The 18,821-nt window shown below is 55.3% G+C and overlaps 1 protein-coding gene across 2 annotated transcripts in view; it reads left to right on the top strand.

Annotated features, from left to right (window-relative positions):
- URB1 (URB1 ribosome biogenesis homolog) overlaps positions 1-18,381 on the top strand; it is a 66,202-nt gene extending 47,821 nt beyond the window's left edge. For both annotated transcript variants that reach the window (XM_060198596.1, XM_060198597.1), the window contains 14 exons: positions 1,758-1,951; positions 4,199-4,309; positions 4,448-4,511; positions 6,188-6,359; positions 6,953-7,052; positions 7,661-7,821; positions 8,149-8,260; positions 9,132-9,238; positions 10,726-10,869; positions 11,574-11,683; positions 12,508-12,705; positions 14,711-14,952; positions 16,405-16,956; positions 17,858-18,381. In XM_060198596.1, coding sequence (XP_060054579.1) covers positions 1,758-1,951; positions 4,199-4,309; positions 4,448-4,511; positions 6,188-6,359; positions 6,953-7,052; positions 7,661-7,821; positions 8,149-8,260; positions 9,132-9,238; positions 10,726-10,869; positions 11,574-11,683; positions 12,508-12,705; positions 14,711-14,952; positions 16,405-16,956; positions 17,858-18,039 — 2,449 coding nt within the window. In that variant the 3' untranslated portion in view covers positions 18,040-18,381. The remainder of the gene's footprint in view (positions 1-1,757; positions 1,952-4,198; positions 4,310-4,447; positions 4,512-6,187; positions 6,360-6,952; positions 7,053-7,660; positions 7,822-8,148; positions 8,261-9,131; positions 9,239-10,725; positions 10,870-11,573; positions 11,684-12,507; positions 12,706-14,710; positions 14,953-16,404; positions 16,957-17,857) is intronic.
- The last annotated feature ends 440 nt before the right edge of the window (positions 18,382-18,821 follow it).

Genomic DNA, 18,821 nt, shown 5'->3' with positions numbered 1-18,821 from the left:
ACCAGTGGTGAAGTGAAGCATTTCTGTAGATGTCTGTCTCTCACTCCATCTCGCCTTCTCAGTTTCTACCTATCCAACAAATGAATAAATAAAATCTTTTTAAAAGAGACAGAGGGGGCCCAGGCGGTAGTGCAGCAGGTTAAGCACATATGGTGCAAAGTGCAAGGACTGGCATAAGGATCCCAGTTCGACCCCCCAGCTCTCCACCTGCGGGGGGGGGGGGGGTTCACAAGTGGTGAAGCAGGTCTGCAGGTGTCTATCTTTCTCTCCCCCTCTCTGTTTTCCCCTCCTCTCTCCATTTCTCTCTGTCCTACCCAACAATAACAGCAACAAAATGGGGAAAAATGGCCTCTAGGAAGAGTGGAATTGTGGTGCAGGCACGGAGCCCAGTGATAACTCTAGAAACAAAAAAAAAAAGAGAGAGAGAGAGAAGACAGAGAGATACAAGGTGTGTGATGTTGGCAAGCTTGGATCACTTGCCTGTTGACGTGCAGTATGCTTCCAGCTATGCTGAGAGAAATCAGCCTTTTAAAAATGAACAGCAAAGCCAGTATTCGGGGAGCCTGGGAAGATGACTTACTGGCTGAAGCCCATAGTTTGCCATGGAGGTGGCCCGAGAATGGGTTCCCAGAACCACACGAGTGTTCCATGGACAGCACCAAGGGAGGAGCACCGTGGGTGGTAGAGCAGGGCTCTGATGTCTCTCCCTATCTCTTTCCTCTCTCTCCCTTTTACTCCCCCTCTTGAAAACATCGAATGATGTGGACCAAGGACACAGGGCGGCTCTATTGTGCTGCTCAGTGTGGGCACAGCTTCAGTTCAGCTGGGTTTTCTGCCTGGCAGCCGGGTGTGAGAGCTTGTGTGCCCTCACCCCTCACCAGCACGTGATCTGCTCAGCCTCCCTCTGCTTTGGCCAACGGGTGGACAGGAATCGCTTTCTCGTGGCACCTGTAGTTTCCATTCCCCTGATGATGACTCATCAGCTTGAAACAGAAAACACTTCACCCACAAAGATGTTGGCAGGGGTGGGGTGGCGAGCAGTAGAGGACAGGCCCAAGAAACCTGAGGTCCTGGGTTCAATCCCTGGAACTGCAAGTACTAGATTGATGCCCTGGTTCTCTCTCCCTTGTTAATACATAATCAAATATTTAAAAAGAAAGAAAGGAGAAAAGAAAGAAAAGTGAAGGTGGGTCACACCTGTGAATGACAGTGGTAACTTCTCTGGGTCTTTTGCTCATTAATATTTCTAGGAAGTCTGTCACGTGCTAAGTCATTATTCTCAGATTGATAAAATCACTGTTCCCCCCTATGCTTTTATTTTTTCAGTGGGCCCTGAGGGGACCATTTGAAGGGAGTTTTTGAGTAACTAGAGAGAAAGAGAGAGGGAGGGGGGAACGGAGGCCAACTTGGCTAGGGAGGCCAGAGTCACGTCACCTTTTATTCAGTGTCTGCCTCCCGGCATTTCACCTGAACAGGAAGTTCACGTGGCCACGTTCACATCTGCTGTATCCCTGTCTTGTTTCTGACGTGTGTCCTGTGTCAGGTGGACAGCCAGCTGGCCGCGTGACACAGAGTAAGCGTGTGGCAGGGCAGAGCGAGTGGCGGCAGCAGAACCCAAGTGCAGACGCGCGTCTGTCTGTGTGCTCACGGCCAGATCCTCAGCTCCTCACCAGGCTGCAACGTTCCTTAACAAAATGCCAGGAAAGGGGCCGGAGGAGGGCTAGTCTGTTGTTGACAAAAGCTTTCCAACCTCCCAGGTTTCGGTACCGGGACCATGCCTTCCTGCAGGCCCTGCACGCCGCCATCCAGCGCCTGTATGTCCCAGAAAGCACCACACGCTCGAAGCTGCTCCCGCTGCCCACGGTCCACGTGATGCTCACGCAGCATTCTCTGTTCCTGCCCACGCTGCTGGCCTCCGACCAAGAGGGGGACCCCGACGACCAAGTCAGAGGTGACGCCTCACCCTCCCTGCCCAGCCACTGACGCTTCCAGTGGAAGGAAGCTCTCCCCGAACACTTGTTAGAGTGTTTGGCTTCCATCAGGGTCCAGCTCAGGAAATGTTTCCTCTGCTTCTGCCACCACCGGCAAAGCCCGTCCTGGCCACCCAGGACCATGTTGGGGGGCTCAGTCTCCTGTCGCACGCAGGCACCAGAATCGGGGAGCGAGGGGAGTTAGGAGAGCCTGCCCTCTCGAAGCGACCTCTGTTTGGGCACAAAATTAAAAACCCCAAACCATTAGAAATTCCCCCCCTCACCCCCACCCAACTGGTCTGTGGCAACCCCCCATTTCTGGATTGAGCTGGAGGACAAGTCACAAGGCCTGCACCCACACTTCTGTTCAGGCAGGGTAGACGTGGAAGTGATCACGGAGAGAGTAACTTAGATTGTAAAAAAAAAAAAAAAAAAATCCCTTTGGTTCTTCTACCACTCCCAGCAGCCATAATCCTTTTTTTTAATCGAGGGTGAGAAATAGGGAAGAGAAAGAGGAGAAAAGCACCCACAGCACTGCTTCACCACTTGTGAAGCTTCCCCCTTGCAAGTGGGGGCCAGGGACTTGAACCTGAGTCTTTGAGCATTGTAACGTGCATTCTACCAGATGTACCACCACTTAACCCTTGTAAAATCTTCAGTGGCTTCGCATTTGCGGGGGTGGGGGTAATGGAGAGAAATCAGCCTCATCAAAACCTTGGGAAAAAAGATCATAAAGATGGATTTGGTTTTAATTTAACTTTTTTTTAAATCAAACTTTATTTTATTTTTATTTTTGACAGAGACTGAAATTGAGAGGGAAGAGAGAAGTAGAGAGAGACAGACACCCACAGCCCTGCTTCACCACTAGTAAAGCTTCCCCACCCCCGCAGGTGGGGACCAGGGGCTTGAACCCAGGTCCTTGTGCATGGTAACATGCACACTCAATAAGGTGCACCACCACCTCTTAAACATGAGAGTTTTTTTATTATTATTCCCTTTTGTTGCCCTTGTTTTATTGTTGTAGTCGTTGTTGGATAGGAGAGAGAAATGGAGAGAGGAGGGGAAGACAGAGAAGGGGAGAGAAAGACAGACACCTGCAGACCTGCTTCACTGTCTGTGAAGTGACTCCCCTGCAGGTGGGGAGCCGGGGGCTTGAACCGGGATCCTTCCACTGGTCCTTGTACTTTGTGCCACGTGCACTTAACCCACTGTACTACTGCCCGACTCCCAACATGAGAGAGTTTTATGAGGCAAAGAGGAGAGACAAGGGGAGTTGAGTGGTAGAGCAGCGGGTTAAGCACAGGTGGCGCCAAGCAAAAGGTCCAGAGTAAGGATCCCGGTTCAAGCCCCCGGCTCCCCACCTGCAGGGGAGTCGCTTCACAGGCGGTGAAGCAGGTCTGCAGGTGTCTCTCTTTCTCACCACCTCTCTGTCTTCCCCTCCTCTCTCCATTTCTCTCTGTCCTATCTAACAACAATGACATCAATAACAACAATAATAATAACTACAACAATAAAACAACAAGGGCAACAAAAGGGAAAATAAATAAATATTTAAAAAAAGAAAGAGGAGAGATGAACTAAACTACTACTCTGGTCCTCATTTTTTTTTTTTTTTTTTTACCAGAACACTCCTCAGCTCCAGCTTATGGTGGTATGGGGGGATTGAACCTGGGACTTTAGAACCTCAGGCAGAAGAGTCTCTTTGCATAACCATTATGCTATCTATCCCTTCCCTTAAAGTACTAATCTGATATATATACATGCCAGGGTTCGAACCAGGAACCTCAGGCATGAAAGTCCAGTGTCCTGCCAGTTAAGCTATTTCTTCAGCTGCTGGCTTCTTTTTCTTTATTTATTTAATACCAGGGTTATTGTTCAGGCTCAGTGCCTGTACAACAAAGCCAGCACTCCTGGTGGATTTTTTTTTTTCTTTTCTTTTTTGGTTGGGCAAGACAGAAAGAAATTGAGAGGGGAGAAAAAAAGACAGGGTCACCGGCAGCCCTGCTTCACTGCTCATGAAGCTCCCTGCCCCCAACCCTTGCAGGTGGAGAATAGGGGCTCAGACCCTTAAACTTCTTAAAACCCGTTTGTGGGGAGGCTACCCGGCATGCCCCAAGTCCAGGCTGGCCAGAGACGGCTGTTGCGCGCTTCCTGGTGTCCCCAAAAGTGCCGCCTTGCTTGTTTTTCTCCCACGTGCTGGCCCTCACACATTCCCCCCCCCCCCCCAGAGGCGCTGGTGGAGTTGATGGCAGCAGTGGTGAGGACGTGCCCCTCAGTCTGTGAGAGCAGCCACTTTGCAGTGCTCCTTGGGGCCTACGGCGCCTCCCTCAGCGTCCTGGGTGAGTGTGACCGAGAACTCGTGACCCTGGTGTGACCAGGTGGATCGTGGCAGCCTGGCGATGTGATGGGGGTGGGGGGCAGGAAATGTACTGGGGGCAAGGTTCACCTAAACTGACCGACCCTCCTCTGCCGTCCAGACCAGAAGATTCTCCTCCTCCTCCGCGCTTATGAACAGAACAGGCTGAGCCTCATCGACTTCAGGTGGGTGCCCGCCACCCCAGAGGGGAGCACTGGGCACAGTCGAGCAGCCAAGGGGCATCTGAGCGTGGGCCGCGTGGGCAGGGCAGACAGCTTGGGCCACGAGGACCAGACGTGCTGGGCTTCAGTCTCCCTCCAGGGGGCAGCAGAGAGCCAACAGACATTTTTATGGGCAGAGGAGAAGCCACCACCAGGGCTGGGCTACCGGGGGACAGTCCCCCAGCAGCAGAGGTGGACAGTGGGGAGTTCCGTGTCACAGGTGGGGTGCAGGCTGGGTGTGGTGTCGTGGGTGGGACAGCGGGCAGCTGTGTGGTCTGCTCGTGGCCACCTGAGGATTCTGCCTGTTGGTGACCGGCTGAGGGAACAGCTGGGCAGAAGTCAGAATCCTCTGCCTGGTCTGTAAAGGAAGGACAGTGACCATAGGTAAGGACTGAGTAAATGGTCCCTGAAGGTCTAGTCTTGGGGGTGATGACAACAGTACCCACGTCGAGCCCCGGGCAGAGGAAGTGAGGTGACACATGACAGGCTTCGAATACTTCCTGGTGCTTGTCCTGTGCTTTCTGTGGGTGCTTCCTACACGGTCACCCTGCCCTCCCCCACACTTCTCACTGCATAAGGCCGAGGGCCAGAGGGCACGGCGAGCCGGAAGAGCTCAGGACTCACGTTTAACCCTCACCCCCGATTTGAGCCTCAGCACCGCTTCGGCCAGAGCTGGTTGCCGCTGTGCTTCCTCCCCAGCATAAAGGTGTTTGAAGAAGGGGCCAGGTGGTGGTGCACCTGGTTGAGCTCACATCATAGTGCGTAAGGATCTGGGTTCAGTCCCCTGGCCCCCCAACCTGCAGGGGAAACACTTCAAAAGCGGTGAAGCCAGTCTGCGGGTGTCTCCTTCTCCCTCTCTTTCAGTCTCACCTCCTCCCCTCAAAGTCTCTCCAAAGTAAATGTGAAAAGAAGATTGAAGATTGGGAACTAGGGAGATAGCACGAAGGTGATGCAAAAAGACTCATACCTGAGACTTTGAGGTCCCAGGTTCAGTCCCCAGCACCTCCATAAATCAGAGTTGAACTCTAGGGCTCTAGTGAAGAGAGAAAGAGATGGGCCAGGCAGTGGCGCACTGGGATAAATGCAGATAGTACAAAGAGCAGGGATCCCAGCTCAAGCCCCTGGCTCCTGACCTGCAGGGGGCTTGCTTCACAAGCGGTGAAGCAGGCCTGCAGCTGTCTACCTTTCTCTGTGTCTGTCTTCCCCTCCCCTCTCAGTTTCTCTCTGTCGTGTCCAAAGATTTAAAAAAAAAATGTCTGCAGGAGCAGTGGATTCAAAGAATCCCAGTGATAACCCTGGAGGCAGAGAGGGAGGGAGAGGGAGAGAGAGAGAGAGGAAGAAAGGAAGAGAAGGGAAGGACTGGGGAGATACAAAAAGCTTTTTATGCCTGAGGCTTTAAGGTACAATCCCCAGCACCACCATATGTCAGAGCTGAGCTGTGCCCTAGTTTTAAAAAAAAGAATAGCAGCAATAAAGAAAGAAAGAAAGGGAAGCCCTGGGAGGGAGTGCAGGCGCTCAGAATGGTGACACGTGTGCCCCCTGCTCGGCTCCTGCACCCCTGAGGGCCGTGGTCACCTGGTCGTGGGTCAGTCCTGGGCACCCGGTGACCCGCATGCCCTGCCCTCCCCTCTGGGCCCCAGGGTGCTGCTGTGGGGCCCGGCGGCTGTGGAGCACCACAAGACGTGCCGCAGCCTGGGCAAGTCGCTGTGGCAGGAGCCGAGTGTCGGGGACATCCTCCGCCTGCTGGACCGCGACCGGATGCTGAGGACCGTCCTGCACTTCCCCCAGAGCCGGAGGCTGCTGCCCCCCGAGGTGCGGGGCCCAGGAGACCAGGGGTGGGGGGACGCTGTGCTGTCCTGCTTCCAGGGCTTCCATCTGGGCCTTCCTCAGCTTGGTGCCACGTCAAGTGCCAGCACCAGTGTCTTGGTAGAAACCCTCCTAGCACCCCTGCCAGTGCTGGTGCCTGCTCGTTTATAACAAACGCTCCTGGGAAAGCAAACCTCAGAGACCCCACCCCCATCCCGCGGACCAGGAGGACGTGTCACAGAAGCGCTTTTTTTTTTTTTAAAGCAAACTTTTTATTTGAAAGGTCAGAGAGAAATGGAAGGGGGAGACAGAAACAGAGAGAGAGAGAGAATAGAGACATCGACAGTGCTTACTTCACCATTAGTGAATCTCCTCCCCACCCCCGCAGGTGAGGACGGGTGGGGCGTTGAACTCAGGTTCTTGCGCGTGGTGACATATGCACTTAACCAGCTGCCCCCCACAAGCCCCCAAAAGCTTTTTTTTTTTAAATCTTTTTTTATCACTCCTAACTGTTAACACTTGGCTGTAGATGTGACACGTGTGGACATGTGCCTTTGGAGAGGCCGAGCCCCACTTGTGTTTGTTCTGTGCTGTTTCAGGACTCCAAGGACCCCATATTCAAAGACGGCAGCACCAAGCTCGACGACCTTTACGACCCCTGCTTCCTCCTCCACCTCTTCAGCGAGCTGACCAGGCCAGGTAACTGGCCCGGGGGAGGGAGGGCAGGAGAAGGGGACAGTCCTGAGGTTCTTGTCATCGCACAATTAGGTTCTTAAGCCCCGATGGAGTGTCTTCAGCTGCGTCCTCACTGTTTCTTTTTAGAGATTTCTACCATAGTAGCAGCTATTGATCTGAGGTAGAGAGTATGTGTTCGAAGCTGGGGGGGCTGGGCTTAGTCCTGGCACCAAAACCAAACAGAACCATACTCTTTTTTTAAGTCTGGGTGTATGTCTTTGCCCATCATGTTTTCCTGATTCTTTTTTTTTATTTAAGAGAGATTTATTGATTTATTGGGTCTACAGTAAAATATTGTAGTTGGGAGGGCCGGGTGGTTGTGTACATAGTTGAGTGCTCATCTTAGAAAGCACAAGGGTTGGGGGTCGGGCGGTAGCGCAGCCGGTTTAGCGCACATGACACAAAGCTCAAGGACCGGCGTAAGGATCCCGGTTTGAATCCCCGGCTCCCCACCTGCAGGGGAGTCTCTTCACAAGTGAGGTAGAAATGCCAAAGGAAATTGGGTTTGCGGTGTTGCTGAAGCGCCATGGAATCAGTGTGTGTGAGTGAGGCTCCTGTTTCACTTCCCACAGAATTCGTGGTGGACTGTCGAAAGTTCTTAGACTCCAACGCTCTGGGCCTGACAGTGGCTGCTCTCAGCAGCTACGACCCCCAGATGCGAGCCGCGGCCTACTCCGTGCTGGGCGCCTACTACTCCCACGTGGAGGGCGCTCGCTTCCGAGAGCAGCCCCAGGTAGGGCTCTGGACCATGGACTCCCGGGGGGAAGGGGGGCATGTTGCTCAGAGACCTTGGACAGACCCTCACACGGGCCAGCACCCTCCTGGGGGTGATGCTGGAGGCCAGCCCTGGCGCCCTCACCCCCGGGAGGTGGAGAAATGTCCCGCCTCACCACCTCTTCTTGCGTTGGTCTACCCTAGTGGTCCAGGCGGCTGTTACCTGCACACTCGCACACTCTTTGGGAACCCCTGGGATGGTGGGGGGCGGGGACAGGGCCGCTTTGGGCTGGTCCCAGATACTCTGAAAACGCTCACCTGTGTCCTTGTCACCCTTTCCTTGAAGCTGCTTTACCTGTTGGATGTCGTCCGGAACGGGATCCGAACCCAGAACATGAGGCTCACCTTCACCCTTGCTCTCTTCATCGCTAAGGCAGCCCTGCAGATCTTGAAACCAGGTACCCCTGACGGAATCAGGCTGGATCTCTCTCTCTCACACACACACACACACACACACACACACACACACACACACACACACACAGGAGAAGGGTCCAAGCAGCGTCAGGCCCCTGCTGGTGACAGCCTCCAGAAAGGGTGTCGGCCTGGGTGCATGCACCTCTGAGTCCCTGAGAGGTGGAATCCCGACGAAAATCCACGCAGAGGGAGGCGCAGAGCAGCGCGTGTGCAAGGGGCCGGAGAGAGGCGCACGCAGCTCCGGTCAGCTAGTGGGCGTGGGAGGCCGAAGCAAGTGAGGTCAAGTTAGCCATTTGCAGACTTGAAGGGAAAAAGCCATTTTGAGAAAATAGACAGCGAGGGCCACGAGGGTTTTGTTCTTGGCCTCCAGTCCGGTCAGTGCTGTTCCCATCTGACCTGAGGGAGCCGGGGAGGTGGGATGGGTGCACAGAGGCCAAGGGACGGGGCAGAGGAGCTTGCTGGACGTGGGCGTGGTGTCTTACATATGGCCGAGTCCCACTCTGCCCGTTCTCGTCAGAGCTTCTGCAGGGGTCGGGGGGCATTTCTGAAGGACCCCACGTCGGAAGGTGATTCTGAACCACAGAAGAGTCAGCACACGACAGAACTAAGGCATCTCCATTCATTCTGACTCTCGGGAGCTGTTGGGCTGTTGGAAAAGTCATGACGTATTATCTCTTTGTTTTTCTGGGCCAAAATGTGTCATGACTTTCCCGCCAGCCCAGTAATAACCTGTCCACAGACTTGAAAGCTCCACAGACAAGGGGATCGGTATCTGACCCCCTCTCCCAAGCCCCCACTGGCGGGATGTCGCGCCGGTGCCCATTGTCACCCCCGTGTCTGCCTCGTCCTCAGAGGAGCACATGTACCTGAAGATCAACAGGTTCCTGCTGTCGCACGAGTACCTGAACATGAACAAAATCCCCGGCTTCTACCAGTTCTTCTACAGCTCCGACTTCGAGGTGAGGGGCCCACAGCCCGGGGACCTGCGTCACTGCCCCTCGCCGTCCCTCCGGCGGCCTCCCCACCGAGTCAGTCAGCTGCACACCAGCAGGGCTGCGCAGGCCGGGAGGGAGGGGACACAGAGTCCGTCTGTGGAAGCGCTTCCTCCCGAGATGCTCTGCAGTCTGCTTCACAGCGTCCTTGTGTTGGCTCCCTGGGCTAAACAGCATCACTATCATCATCGTTATTACCATTATTGTTTGCCTCCTGGGTTCTTGCTGGGGCTCAGTGCCTGCACTACAAGTCCACTGCTCCTGGAGGCCAGCCATTTTCCTCATTTTGTTGCCCTTATTGTTGTTACTGTTATCGTTGCCATTGCTGTTATTGTTGGACAGGACAGAGAGAAATGGAGAGAGGAGGGGAAGACAGGGGGAGAGAAAGACAGACACCTGCAGACCTGCTTCGCCGCTTGTGAAGCGACACCCCCCCCCCCCCCGCAGGTGGGGAGCTGGGGTGTCCAACCTTACACCGGTCCCTGCGCTTTGTGCTCTTAACCTGCTGTGCTACTGCCCGGCCCTCAACATTATTATTATTGATGTTTTTGTTTTTGGTATCTCAATGTTGTCTTGACTTCCATTTCTGATAATCAGAGACTTTGAGTGTCTTTCTTTTTTTTTTTTTTCTTTTTTCCCATATGTCTGTTGGCCCTTAAGGCCTCGCATCTGGTGAATATCTGCTTCTCCCCGTTTTTTTAAGAGGGTGGTTAATTTTTTGTTGTTGCTGAGATTGGTGAGCTCTTTTTTTTTTTTTTAAACATTTATTTATCTGTTATTGAATGGAGACAGAGAGAAATTGAGAGGGAGAGAAGGAGATAGAGAGGGAAAGATACAGAGACTCCTACAACCCTGCTCCACCACTTGTGAAGCTTTTCCCTGCAGGTGGGGACCAGGGGCTTGAACCTGGGTCCTTGCACACATGATGTGAATGCTTAACCAGGTGCGCCACCGCCTGGCCCTGTTTGGTGAGCTGTTTGTGTATTCTGGGTATTAGCCTCTGCCCAGCGTGTAGCATGTCAAGATCTCCTGTTCCTGAAGGAGGCTCTGTCTTTGGGGCGGTGGTGCCTTTGGCCGTGCGGAAACATCTCAGTCTGATACAGCCCCATCGGTTTGTTTTTGTTCTCCTCGTCATGGGACTTGAGCCATTGCAGATGGCTTTGAAACTGAGACTCACAAGAGTTCTGCCAGCACTTCCCTCTGCGCATGTCATGGGGTCAGACATCAAACACACTTTCAGAGAGCAGCCGCGTGAGCCAACACAGCAAACCAGACCCACCCTGAGAGCGCGACTCTTGTCCTCGGCAGGGAGGGACGGCGGTGGGGGTCGCTGGGCTGGGCTCTGAAAATAACAGTAGGACAGTGGGGGGGGGGGGGGGCTGGGGGGAGGGGAACAAAGCAGTCAGAGTCGAGGCCCAGGCTTAAAGGGAGCCTCCCCTTCTGCCCGCCTGTAGCAAGAAGCCGAGCGGGAGTGGATACTTGGGGTCCTGCGGCAGGGCCTGCGGGACAAGCACTGCTACGAGCTGTACGCCCGGCGCGGGGTCTTCACCATCATCCTGTCCTTCTTCCACAGTCCGCTGTGCGGCGAGGCTGCCCAGGTAGGCGGCCCAGAGGGCGTGCGTCCCCTCGGGACGTCGAGTCGACGTCCAGTCTGTATGGATCCCGGCCCCCAGAGATCCATAGAAGTGAGAGTGGGGCCTTGGGACAGATCGCCCCACAGAGCTGGGGCAGGGGGGAATCTGGTTCCCAGAGAAAGGGGTACCTTTGGTATTGGGCCGCGTCTCTACCCAGAGCAGCCTGCACCTTGGATCCACTGCTCCTGGAGGCCGTTTTCCCTTTCCTCTTTTTCTTTCTCTCCTATTGGATAGGACAGAGAAAAACTGACAGGGGATGGAGAGACTAGCGGCCTGAACCCTGGTCCTGTGTGTGCTCAACCTGGTGCACCACTGCCCACCCCTACCCCACCCCCACTGCCACCCCCTCCTTTTTAAATTTTTTTCTTTCCAGATAAAACTGAGGGGACACAGGCTCCGAAAAGTCCATGACGGACATTCCCTGTTCTCCTGAACTGTGTTGGACTGTAGCCTCACTGGTGGATTCTTTGTGTCAGATTTGCATGAGTGGGGATCCCCTTCCTCACTCAGCAAGGACTGATTCCTCTGTCACTTTCACTTGAGGGGGCATACCTTCACGGCCCCCACTATCACAGACTCGGCCTGGGGCTCCGGTGTGAGTGCAGCTGTGCAGTCAGCCAGGTGCCTCCCGCCACTCACACCTAACTTTCTTCCCTGGGGCCTTGCAGAATGGGATTCTGGAAACCCTGCAGAACGCGGCACAGGACCCCAAGTCTGCCTACGAGATCCTCAGGGACCACAGCCTGCTGACGTGGGTCTTGCACGTCCTGGAGAGCAAGTGAGTGTAGAACCGGGCTGGCCGAAGCCACGTCCCGAGGCCACACGTACCCTGGGGACAGCCACACTACTCTGAGAACAGTGACCATAGTCCTTTTAAACACGGGGACAGAGGCCTCCAGTTTCAGGAAGGTTCCATCTGTCCACCAGGGGCACATGCCAGGGTTTGTCTTGGGGTTTTTGTGTCTCACTGAGGCTCAGTGCCAGCACTACGAATCCACTGCTCCTAGCAGTCACTTTTTCCATTTTACTGGATAGGACAGAGAGAAGTTGAGAGAGGAGGGGAAGATAGTGAGAGAGAAAGACACCTGCAGACCTGCTTCACCTCCTGTGAAGCATCCCCCTACGGGTGGGGGAGCCGGGAGCTCGAACCCAGATCGTTGTGAGGGTCCCTGCCCTTAGAACTGTGCACACTTAGCCGGGTGCACCACTGTCTGCCCCAGAGTTTGTCATTTATCACCCCCAGAAGTTTAGCTAGTTAGCCAGCTAGTTAATTCCCTAGCTGGTTAATGAGAGGGAGAGGGAGAGGTACAGCACCCCCACCACTTGCAGTGTCTGAGCTCGAACCCAGGGCCTCTCACCGGCAGGGAATGACTCCATCCTCTGGGCCGTCGTCCTGTCATCTGTCACCTGTTGCCTGTGGGCTCAGGCTGCTGTGATGGTTTTCTGCTTAGGGAGGCGGGGCGTCCCGTGTCTGCGGTGCTGTGTGGAGTGACGGGCAGGGAGTTATTGGTGTGGGGAGAGCCTCCCCTTCCCCCCCCCCCCCCCCGGCACGGCCCACAGGAGAAAGTGACGAGAGTCAGCATGCTCCCTGCTCGGTCGCAGGTTCCTGGAGACGCCGCTGCTGTCCAGTGTCATCTCCCTGCTGCACACGCTGTGGGTGACCAACCTGGGCGACAAGGACGTGGAGGCGGGCGGCCAGCCCCCCCAAGGGCTGGGATCCCAGGAGCCCCCGAAGCTTCTGGCCCTGCACGTGGTGGACGAGTTCCTCTACGTCCTCCTGGCGCTGGCCAGGCACCTGCGGTAAGCCTGGCCCCGGGCATGACCCCGAGTGGCCGTCTGTGCCAGCCACTTGTGGGGGTCACCTCTAGTTCACGACTCCACGGGTGGACCCCGGAGCTGCTGGGGTGAGGCTAGAGGCAGAACACCCCCACTAGCTGTTTCCCCCTTCCTGCCTCAACTCCGAGAGGCCCCTGAGAGACTGAGGCCTCTGGAAACAAGCACCCGCCTGACACCTTGGACCCAGGCACGTAGAGTGACGTTTCGTGGAAGAAACGTCTTCTCCACACAACCACAGCCTGGGACTGTTAGGTACCCCGGACTTGCCTGTCTTTCTGAGCCCACAGACTTGCTCCCTAGGCCACGAGTCTGCTTGAATACTGTCGTGGCTTCCTCTGGAGCCTTGGGGAAGGCTCTTGGTCGCTTTGGGAAAGCTGAGCCCACAGGTTCTGTGACCTTCCAGGACAGCACCGGGCATGCCCCGAGTTCCGATGCGGGAACAGGGCTGCTCACTGGAGCCACGAGGCTTGTCACAAAGCGGCTGCAGTCTCAGAGTGAGAGTTACTCACACCTGCCCGGCCTGGGCTCTGCTGCCACCCACACCCCGGCTTCAGAGCGGGGATCTCTGGATCTTTTGTGTCTGCACTACGAATCCATCTTTTGTTTTTTTTTCTCCTCCCCCCTTTCTGTTTTTATTGGCTAGGACAGAGAAATTGAGAGGGGAGGGAAAATTAAAGATGGAGATAGAGAAAGACACCTGCAGCCCTCCTTCGCCGATCGTGACGCTTCCCTGCTGTGGGTGGGGAGTGGGGTCCCAAACACGATCCCTCTCACGCTGTAAAGTGCGCGTGCTTGGCTGGGTGTGCCACCACCGGCCCCGAGCGGGGCTTTTATTCATCGCTACCAGGGTTATCGCTGGGGCTCTTCGCCTCCAGGGCGAATTCACCCCACCCGGCAGCCTTTTTCTTTTCTTTTTTTTTTTTTTTCCCCTTCATATGATAGGACAGAGAGAAATTGGAGAGGGCAGGGGAAGATAGGGAGAGAAACAGACTCCTGCAGACCTGCTTCACTGCCCTTGATGAAGAGCAGGGGATCGGTTGCAGGACGTCCCAGGCTAGAGTGTGCAGCCAGCACTAGACAAGTCCCTTCATTTTTACTAGGGGGGAGGGGGACAGACAGAGGGAGGGCGTGTTGAAAAAGACACTGGTCCTTGAGAACTGATTCCTGTTTGAGGATAGTGGCCGTCATTTAATGTCACTCAGAGCTGTTGATGATGTCGTGTTTTGGTATATATTTTCTTTTATCGTAATGAGAAAGATCTCAAGAGACCAAAGCCCCTCTAAACTCTGGCTGATGGTGCTGGGGATTGAACCTGGGACCGCAGAGCCTCAGGCTTGAAAGTCTTTTTTTTATTATTATTTTTATTTTCCCTTGTTTTTCATTGTAGTAGTTGTTGTTATTGATATCATCATTGTTAAATAGGACAGAGAGAAATGGAAAGAGGAGGGGAAGACAGAGAGGGGGAGAGAAAGACAGATACCTACAGACCTACTTCACTGCCTGGGAGGTGACTCTCCTGCAGGTGGGGAGCCGGGGGCTCGAACTAGGATCCTTACTCCAGTCTTTGCACCAAGTGCGCTTAACTCACTGCGCTACCACCCAAGTCCCGAAAGTCTTTTTGTATAATCACTATGTCTCCCCAGCCCTTGACACTGAATGTTAAGTCCCCCAGAATCCTGAGGGTTGTCTGCATTCCCTGAGTGACCGTGGTCAGTTCTGGCTGTGATGGTGGGGGTGACATAACCCCAGTTTCACCCAAGTTGGGGTGGGGTCTCATGAGAAGAGAAGGAGCCGGTGGCCCTGTGCCTCCCGGTGGGGCTCAGACTCAGCCCCCCTCTTCCGCCTCCCCTGCGGTGACTGGCCTTCCCTCAGCCGAGTTGGGTGCACACGCCACAGCAGCAATCGAGGGAGACCCCTGGGTCCGTGGCTCAGTGTGTGACCCCTGATCCTCCTCCCCTCCACCCCCTAGGCCCACTCTGGCCCCCACCCAGCTGACCAGCTTCTTCAGAGCACTGGACTCGGTGCTGAGGTACAGGGCGTCCGTCCTGCGGGCCTTCAGGAACTTGGGGCGCCTGACAGTGAACCAGGCCGTGCTGTCCACTGCCGACATCCTGGTCCTCCTGCACAAATGGAGCCTCACCGAGAGGGACAGCAGGCTTCAGGAAGCCCTGAGAGACGTCGTGGAGAGACACCCGACCAGGGAGCTTCAGAGTGAGTGCCGGCCCCAAATCCTCCCCCGCCCTGCTCACCACTTCTTCCAGATGCCATTCTTATTAATAATAATAATTTAATCTTTTCATTGGAGTCCTATCATGGCAAGATGGCACAGTATCCCTAAGATTGACTCAGAGAGACAGAAGTTATGTGCTTTAAGAGAGGCCAGGGGTGTCTCTGCTCAACGGGAACCCACCCACCCCCCAAGGGAGGAAGATGAACAATGAAGCACCCCCTTAAGTTAGGCCAGAACCTTTTAATGGCAGAATTTACAATCCATCAGTGCAGGGACCGGTGGAAGGATCCCGGTTCGAGCCCCCAGCCCCCCACCTGCAGGGGAGTCACTTCACAGGCGGTGAAGCAGGTCTGCAGGTGTCTGTCTGTCTTTCTCTCCCACTCTCTGTCTTCCACTCCTCTCTCCATTTCTCTCTGTCCTATCCAACAACGACGACAACAATAATAACTACAACAATAAAACAACAAGGGCAGCAAAAAGGGAATAAATAAATATTTTTTTAAGAATTTACAATCCATCAAGAATTCCGGGTTCCCGAGGAGTTGATTCAGCATCTCGATTGCTGGTTCTCCCCCCTCCACATCCGATCACCTAGCCCAGGGGCCTTTGTGTCCTGAAGGCCTCTGCACGGTGGCCCGTTCGTGTTCTGAGCAGTCTGCAGGCAGCGTTACTGGCTACAGGGCCCACCAGATGCTGGCTTAGGTGTTAAGTAGGCATCAAGCTGACGTCTTGAGATTATCTCGTTGGGATGTGCTTGCTAACACAGTTTTAGCCTTATTTTATCTGTATTTATTTCAGTTTTTAAGAGTTTTTTTTTTTTAATTTAATTTGATGGGGCAGAAAGAAACTGAGAAGGGAGAGACAGAGAGACGCCTGCAGCCCTGCTTCACCACTCAGGAGCTCCACCCCCACCTCCCACCCCGCTACCCCACAAGTGGGGGTCGGGGGCTTAGCCCTGGGTCCTTGTGCATGGTAACTGTGTGCGCCCAACCGGGTGCGCCACCCCCAGGCATCTTTTTATCTAGTGTGGCACTGTGCTGTTGTTGCATGACCCCCTGGACCAACTTTTCCATAGTTTTATTTCTTCATGTATATGTTTTATTTATTTTAATCAGAGAAAGATACATAAACCAGATCCCTGCTCAGCTCTGGCTGATGGTGGTGTTGGGGATTGAACCTGGGGCCTCAAAGCCTCAGGCAGGAGAGTCTTGGTGCAGAAGCATGAAGCTGTCTCCCCTGCCCTCCCAGTGTTTTAGATGAGGAGAGAGAGACACACCAGCACGGCTCCACCATCTATGAAGCCACCCTGGTGCTGTCCATAGTGCTGTCCTGTGGTACTGGGGCTTGTCCTTAGCAACCCCCACCCTAAGGCTGTGTGCAGGGGGCAGGCGGGGTGCCGGTCTCCCCGCCTGAGCCCTCTCTGTTCCCAACAGAAATGCTCAAGGACAAGAGCAAGGCCGGCCTGCCCACCCGCACCAAGGGCGCCCGGGCCCAGGGAAGGCGGCCCAGGGACTCGGAGCAGACGGCCCCCGCGGAGCTGCCAGCAGCCACCCTGGAGACGTGCAGGGACCTGCTGCGCTCCATCGTGACCCACTGGGCGCCCGTGCTCCCGGGCTCAGACAACCCCGCACCGGCGGCCGTGGTCCCGGTGGGCAGCTGGCTGCTGCGCTCGGCCTCCGAGAGCGCACCCAGCAGGGTGGAGATGGCACGGCTGTTGACCTGGCTGCGGGCGCACGTCCTGCCACGCCCCGAGGTGGCAGCCGAGCTGTTGGGGGACCCCGCCGTGCACGGCGGCCTTTTCCGCCTCTACAGCCAGCTCTGTGGCGCCCGGGAGCTGGTGGAGCCCCAGGGCCTGGCCGGGCTGTTCAGCAGTGTCATGCTGCAGCTGCTGGCCGCCAGGAGTCCCCCGCGCAGCCCCCTGCACCCCGCCATGGAGACCCTCTGCCTCACCGCCACGGACGACGGGAAGGAGGAAGCTGAGCAAGGTAAGCCGGTGCAGGGCCAGCACTGACCCTTCCCACCTCCACCTCCTTCCTCTGGGGTCTGTCTGTCCTTGTGACCCTCCTCTGGGGATCGACACTTAGCTGTGGGGACCCAAGGGGAAAGGGCGGCGTGGGGGCAGGGGTAGGGATGTCCTCCTTCACCTCTGGGGATGGGGTTAGGGGTGCACAAGGGACAGTCTCCTGAGCAGTGGCTTCCCGTGCACTTTGCTCAAATGAAGGAGGTTTCAGCCCAGCTAGAGCTTTGATGTGAGGACCAGGAATGTCACAGTTAGAGCATAGAGCTTGCATGCCTGAGACCGCAGTGCTCTGGTCTCTCCCGTCAATAGCTCTTTTTATTTATGTGTTCATTTTATTTTTATGGCCATCAGGGCTATCCCTGGGGCTCAGCACCCGCATATCAAAAGTCCACTGCTTCTTCCCGGTGGCCTTATTTATTTATTTTTCTACCTTATATTTTGATAGGCCAGAGAAATTGAGAAGGAATGGGAGGTTGCGGGGAGAGAGGGAGAGAGAAAGAGACACCTGCAGCACTGCTTCACCACTTAGGAAGACCGGGGTGGGGCTTGAACCCATATCCTTGCACACGAAAACGTGTGTGCTCAACCGGGTACGGCACCACCACCACCCCCAAATTTGTAAGCCTTAAACTACAGGTGTATACAGATGTTCTTTTGCAAACTGTGTGTCTACACACATCTGTGCACACCATGCAGAAACAGACAAGTCCACCCACGGTGAGTGTGCTTGGCACTTGGGGGCTTAGGAAAAGTTCAGATGAGGGAATGAATGGACGAGGCTGTGAGGGGGAGAGTGGCCATGGCCCTGTGTGTGGCCTCCTCCATCTGGCCACTGACTCCTAACCCCTGTCACCCACCCCTAACAGCCGCCGCTGCGTTCCTGCTGTCCCTGTACATTAAGGACGTCTGGCTGGGGGCCCACCGGCCAGACTCGCTGCTGACCCATGTGCGGATGGTCTTGGAGGCCGCGGGGGCTGAGCCCAGCAGCCAGGAGGACGCCATCGTGAGACTCTGCAGGGACATTGCAGCCTCAGCCCCTGATACCTGATGGGAGGCACGAGGGAGTCGGGTCTTCGCAGGCCACCAGTTCAGGACCCTGCCTCCCGGGAGTCCGTTTCCTCGGGAAACACCTCAGGTGGAGGTGACACCTCAGGATCTCTGACAACCTCAGGCGGGAAAGGCAAGCGTGTGTGAGCAGAGTCAGATCACAGAGCAAGCAGGGCGGAAGGGCCTGGCTTCCTTCCACCTGTGTCCGGCTGCTGTCTGAGGTGCGTCGGGGCCGGCAGCGTGAGGGCCGGTGGCCAGCGGGAGGTGTGTGTCAGAGCCGTACGAATGTCACTCAGATCAACAGCAGATCTCTCAGTGTTAATAAATGCCTGTTCTTTTGGTAGGTTTCTGTGTTTTGCGTCAGTCGATGTTCACAGGCTGTTTGAATTCCACAGAGAACCTGTGTTTGAGAGACCAAGCTTTGACATGTCAAGACTGGGGGGGGGGGGTGACAGGGTGGTATCAGGAAGTGGCTCAGCAGCAGAGCACCTGCCTTGCACACGTGAGCCCAGCATGACAAACAGAACATCCTAAATGGTGGGCATTGCGTTCAGTCTCTTAGCACAGGGGGCTCAGCTACTACCCCTGTCACTCCCCAGAAAAAGCACCCACAGCCGAGGGAGTCGGGCAGTAGTGCAGCGGGTTAAGCGCAGGTGGCTCAAAGCAAGGACCGGTGTAAGGGATCCCAGTTCGAGCCCCCGGCTCCCCACCAGCAGGGGAGTCGCTTCACAGGCAGTGAAGCAGGTCTGCAGGTGTCTATCTTTTTCTTCCCTTCTCTGTCTT

Source organism: Erinaceus europaeus, chromosome 9 (genome assembly GCF_950295315.1).
Source record: "Erinaceus europaeus chromosome 9, mEriEur2.1, whole genome shotgun sequence".
Lineage (NCBI taxonomy): Eukaryota > Metazoa > Chordata > Mammalia > Eulipotyphla > Erinaceidae > Erinaceus > Erinaceus europaeus.
The sequence above is the reverse complement of the archived record's forward strand: the minus strand, read 5'-3'. Positions and strand labels throughout refer to the sequence as shown.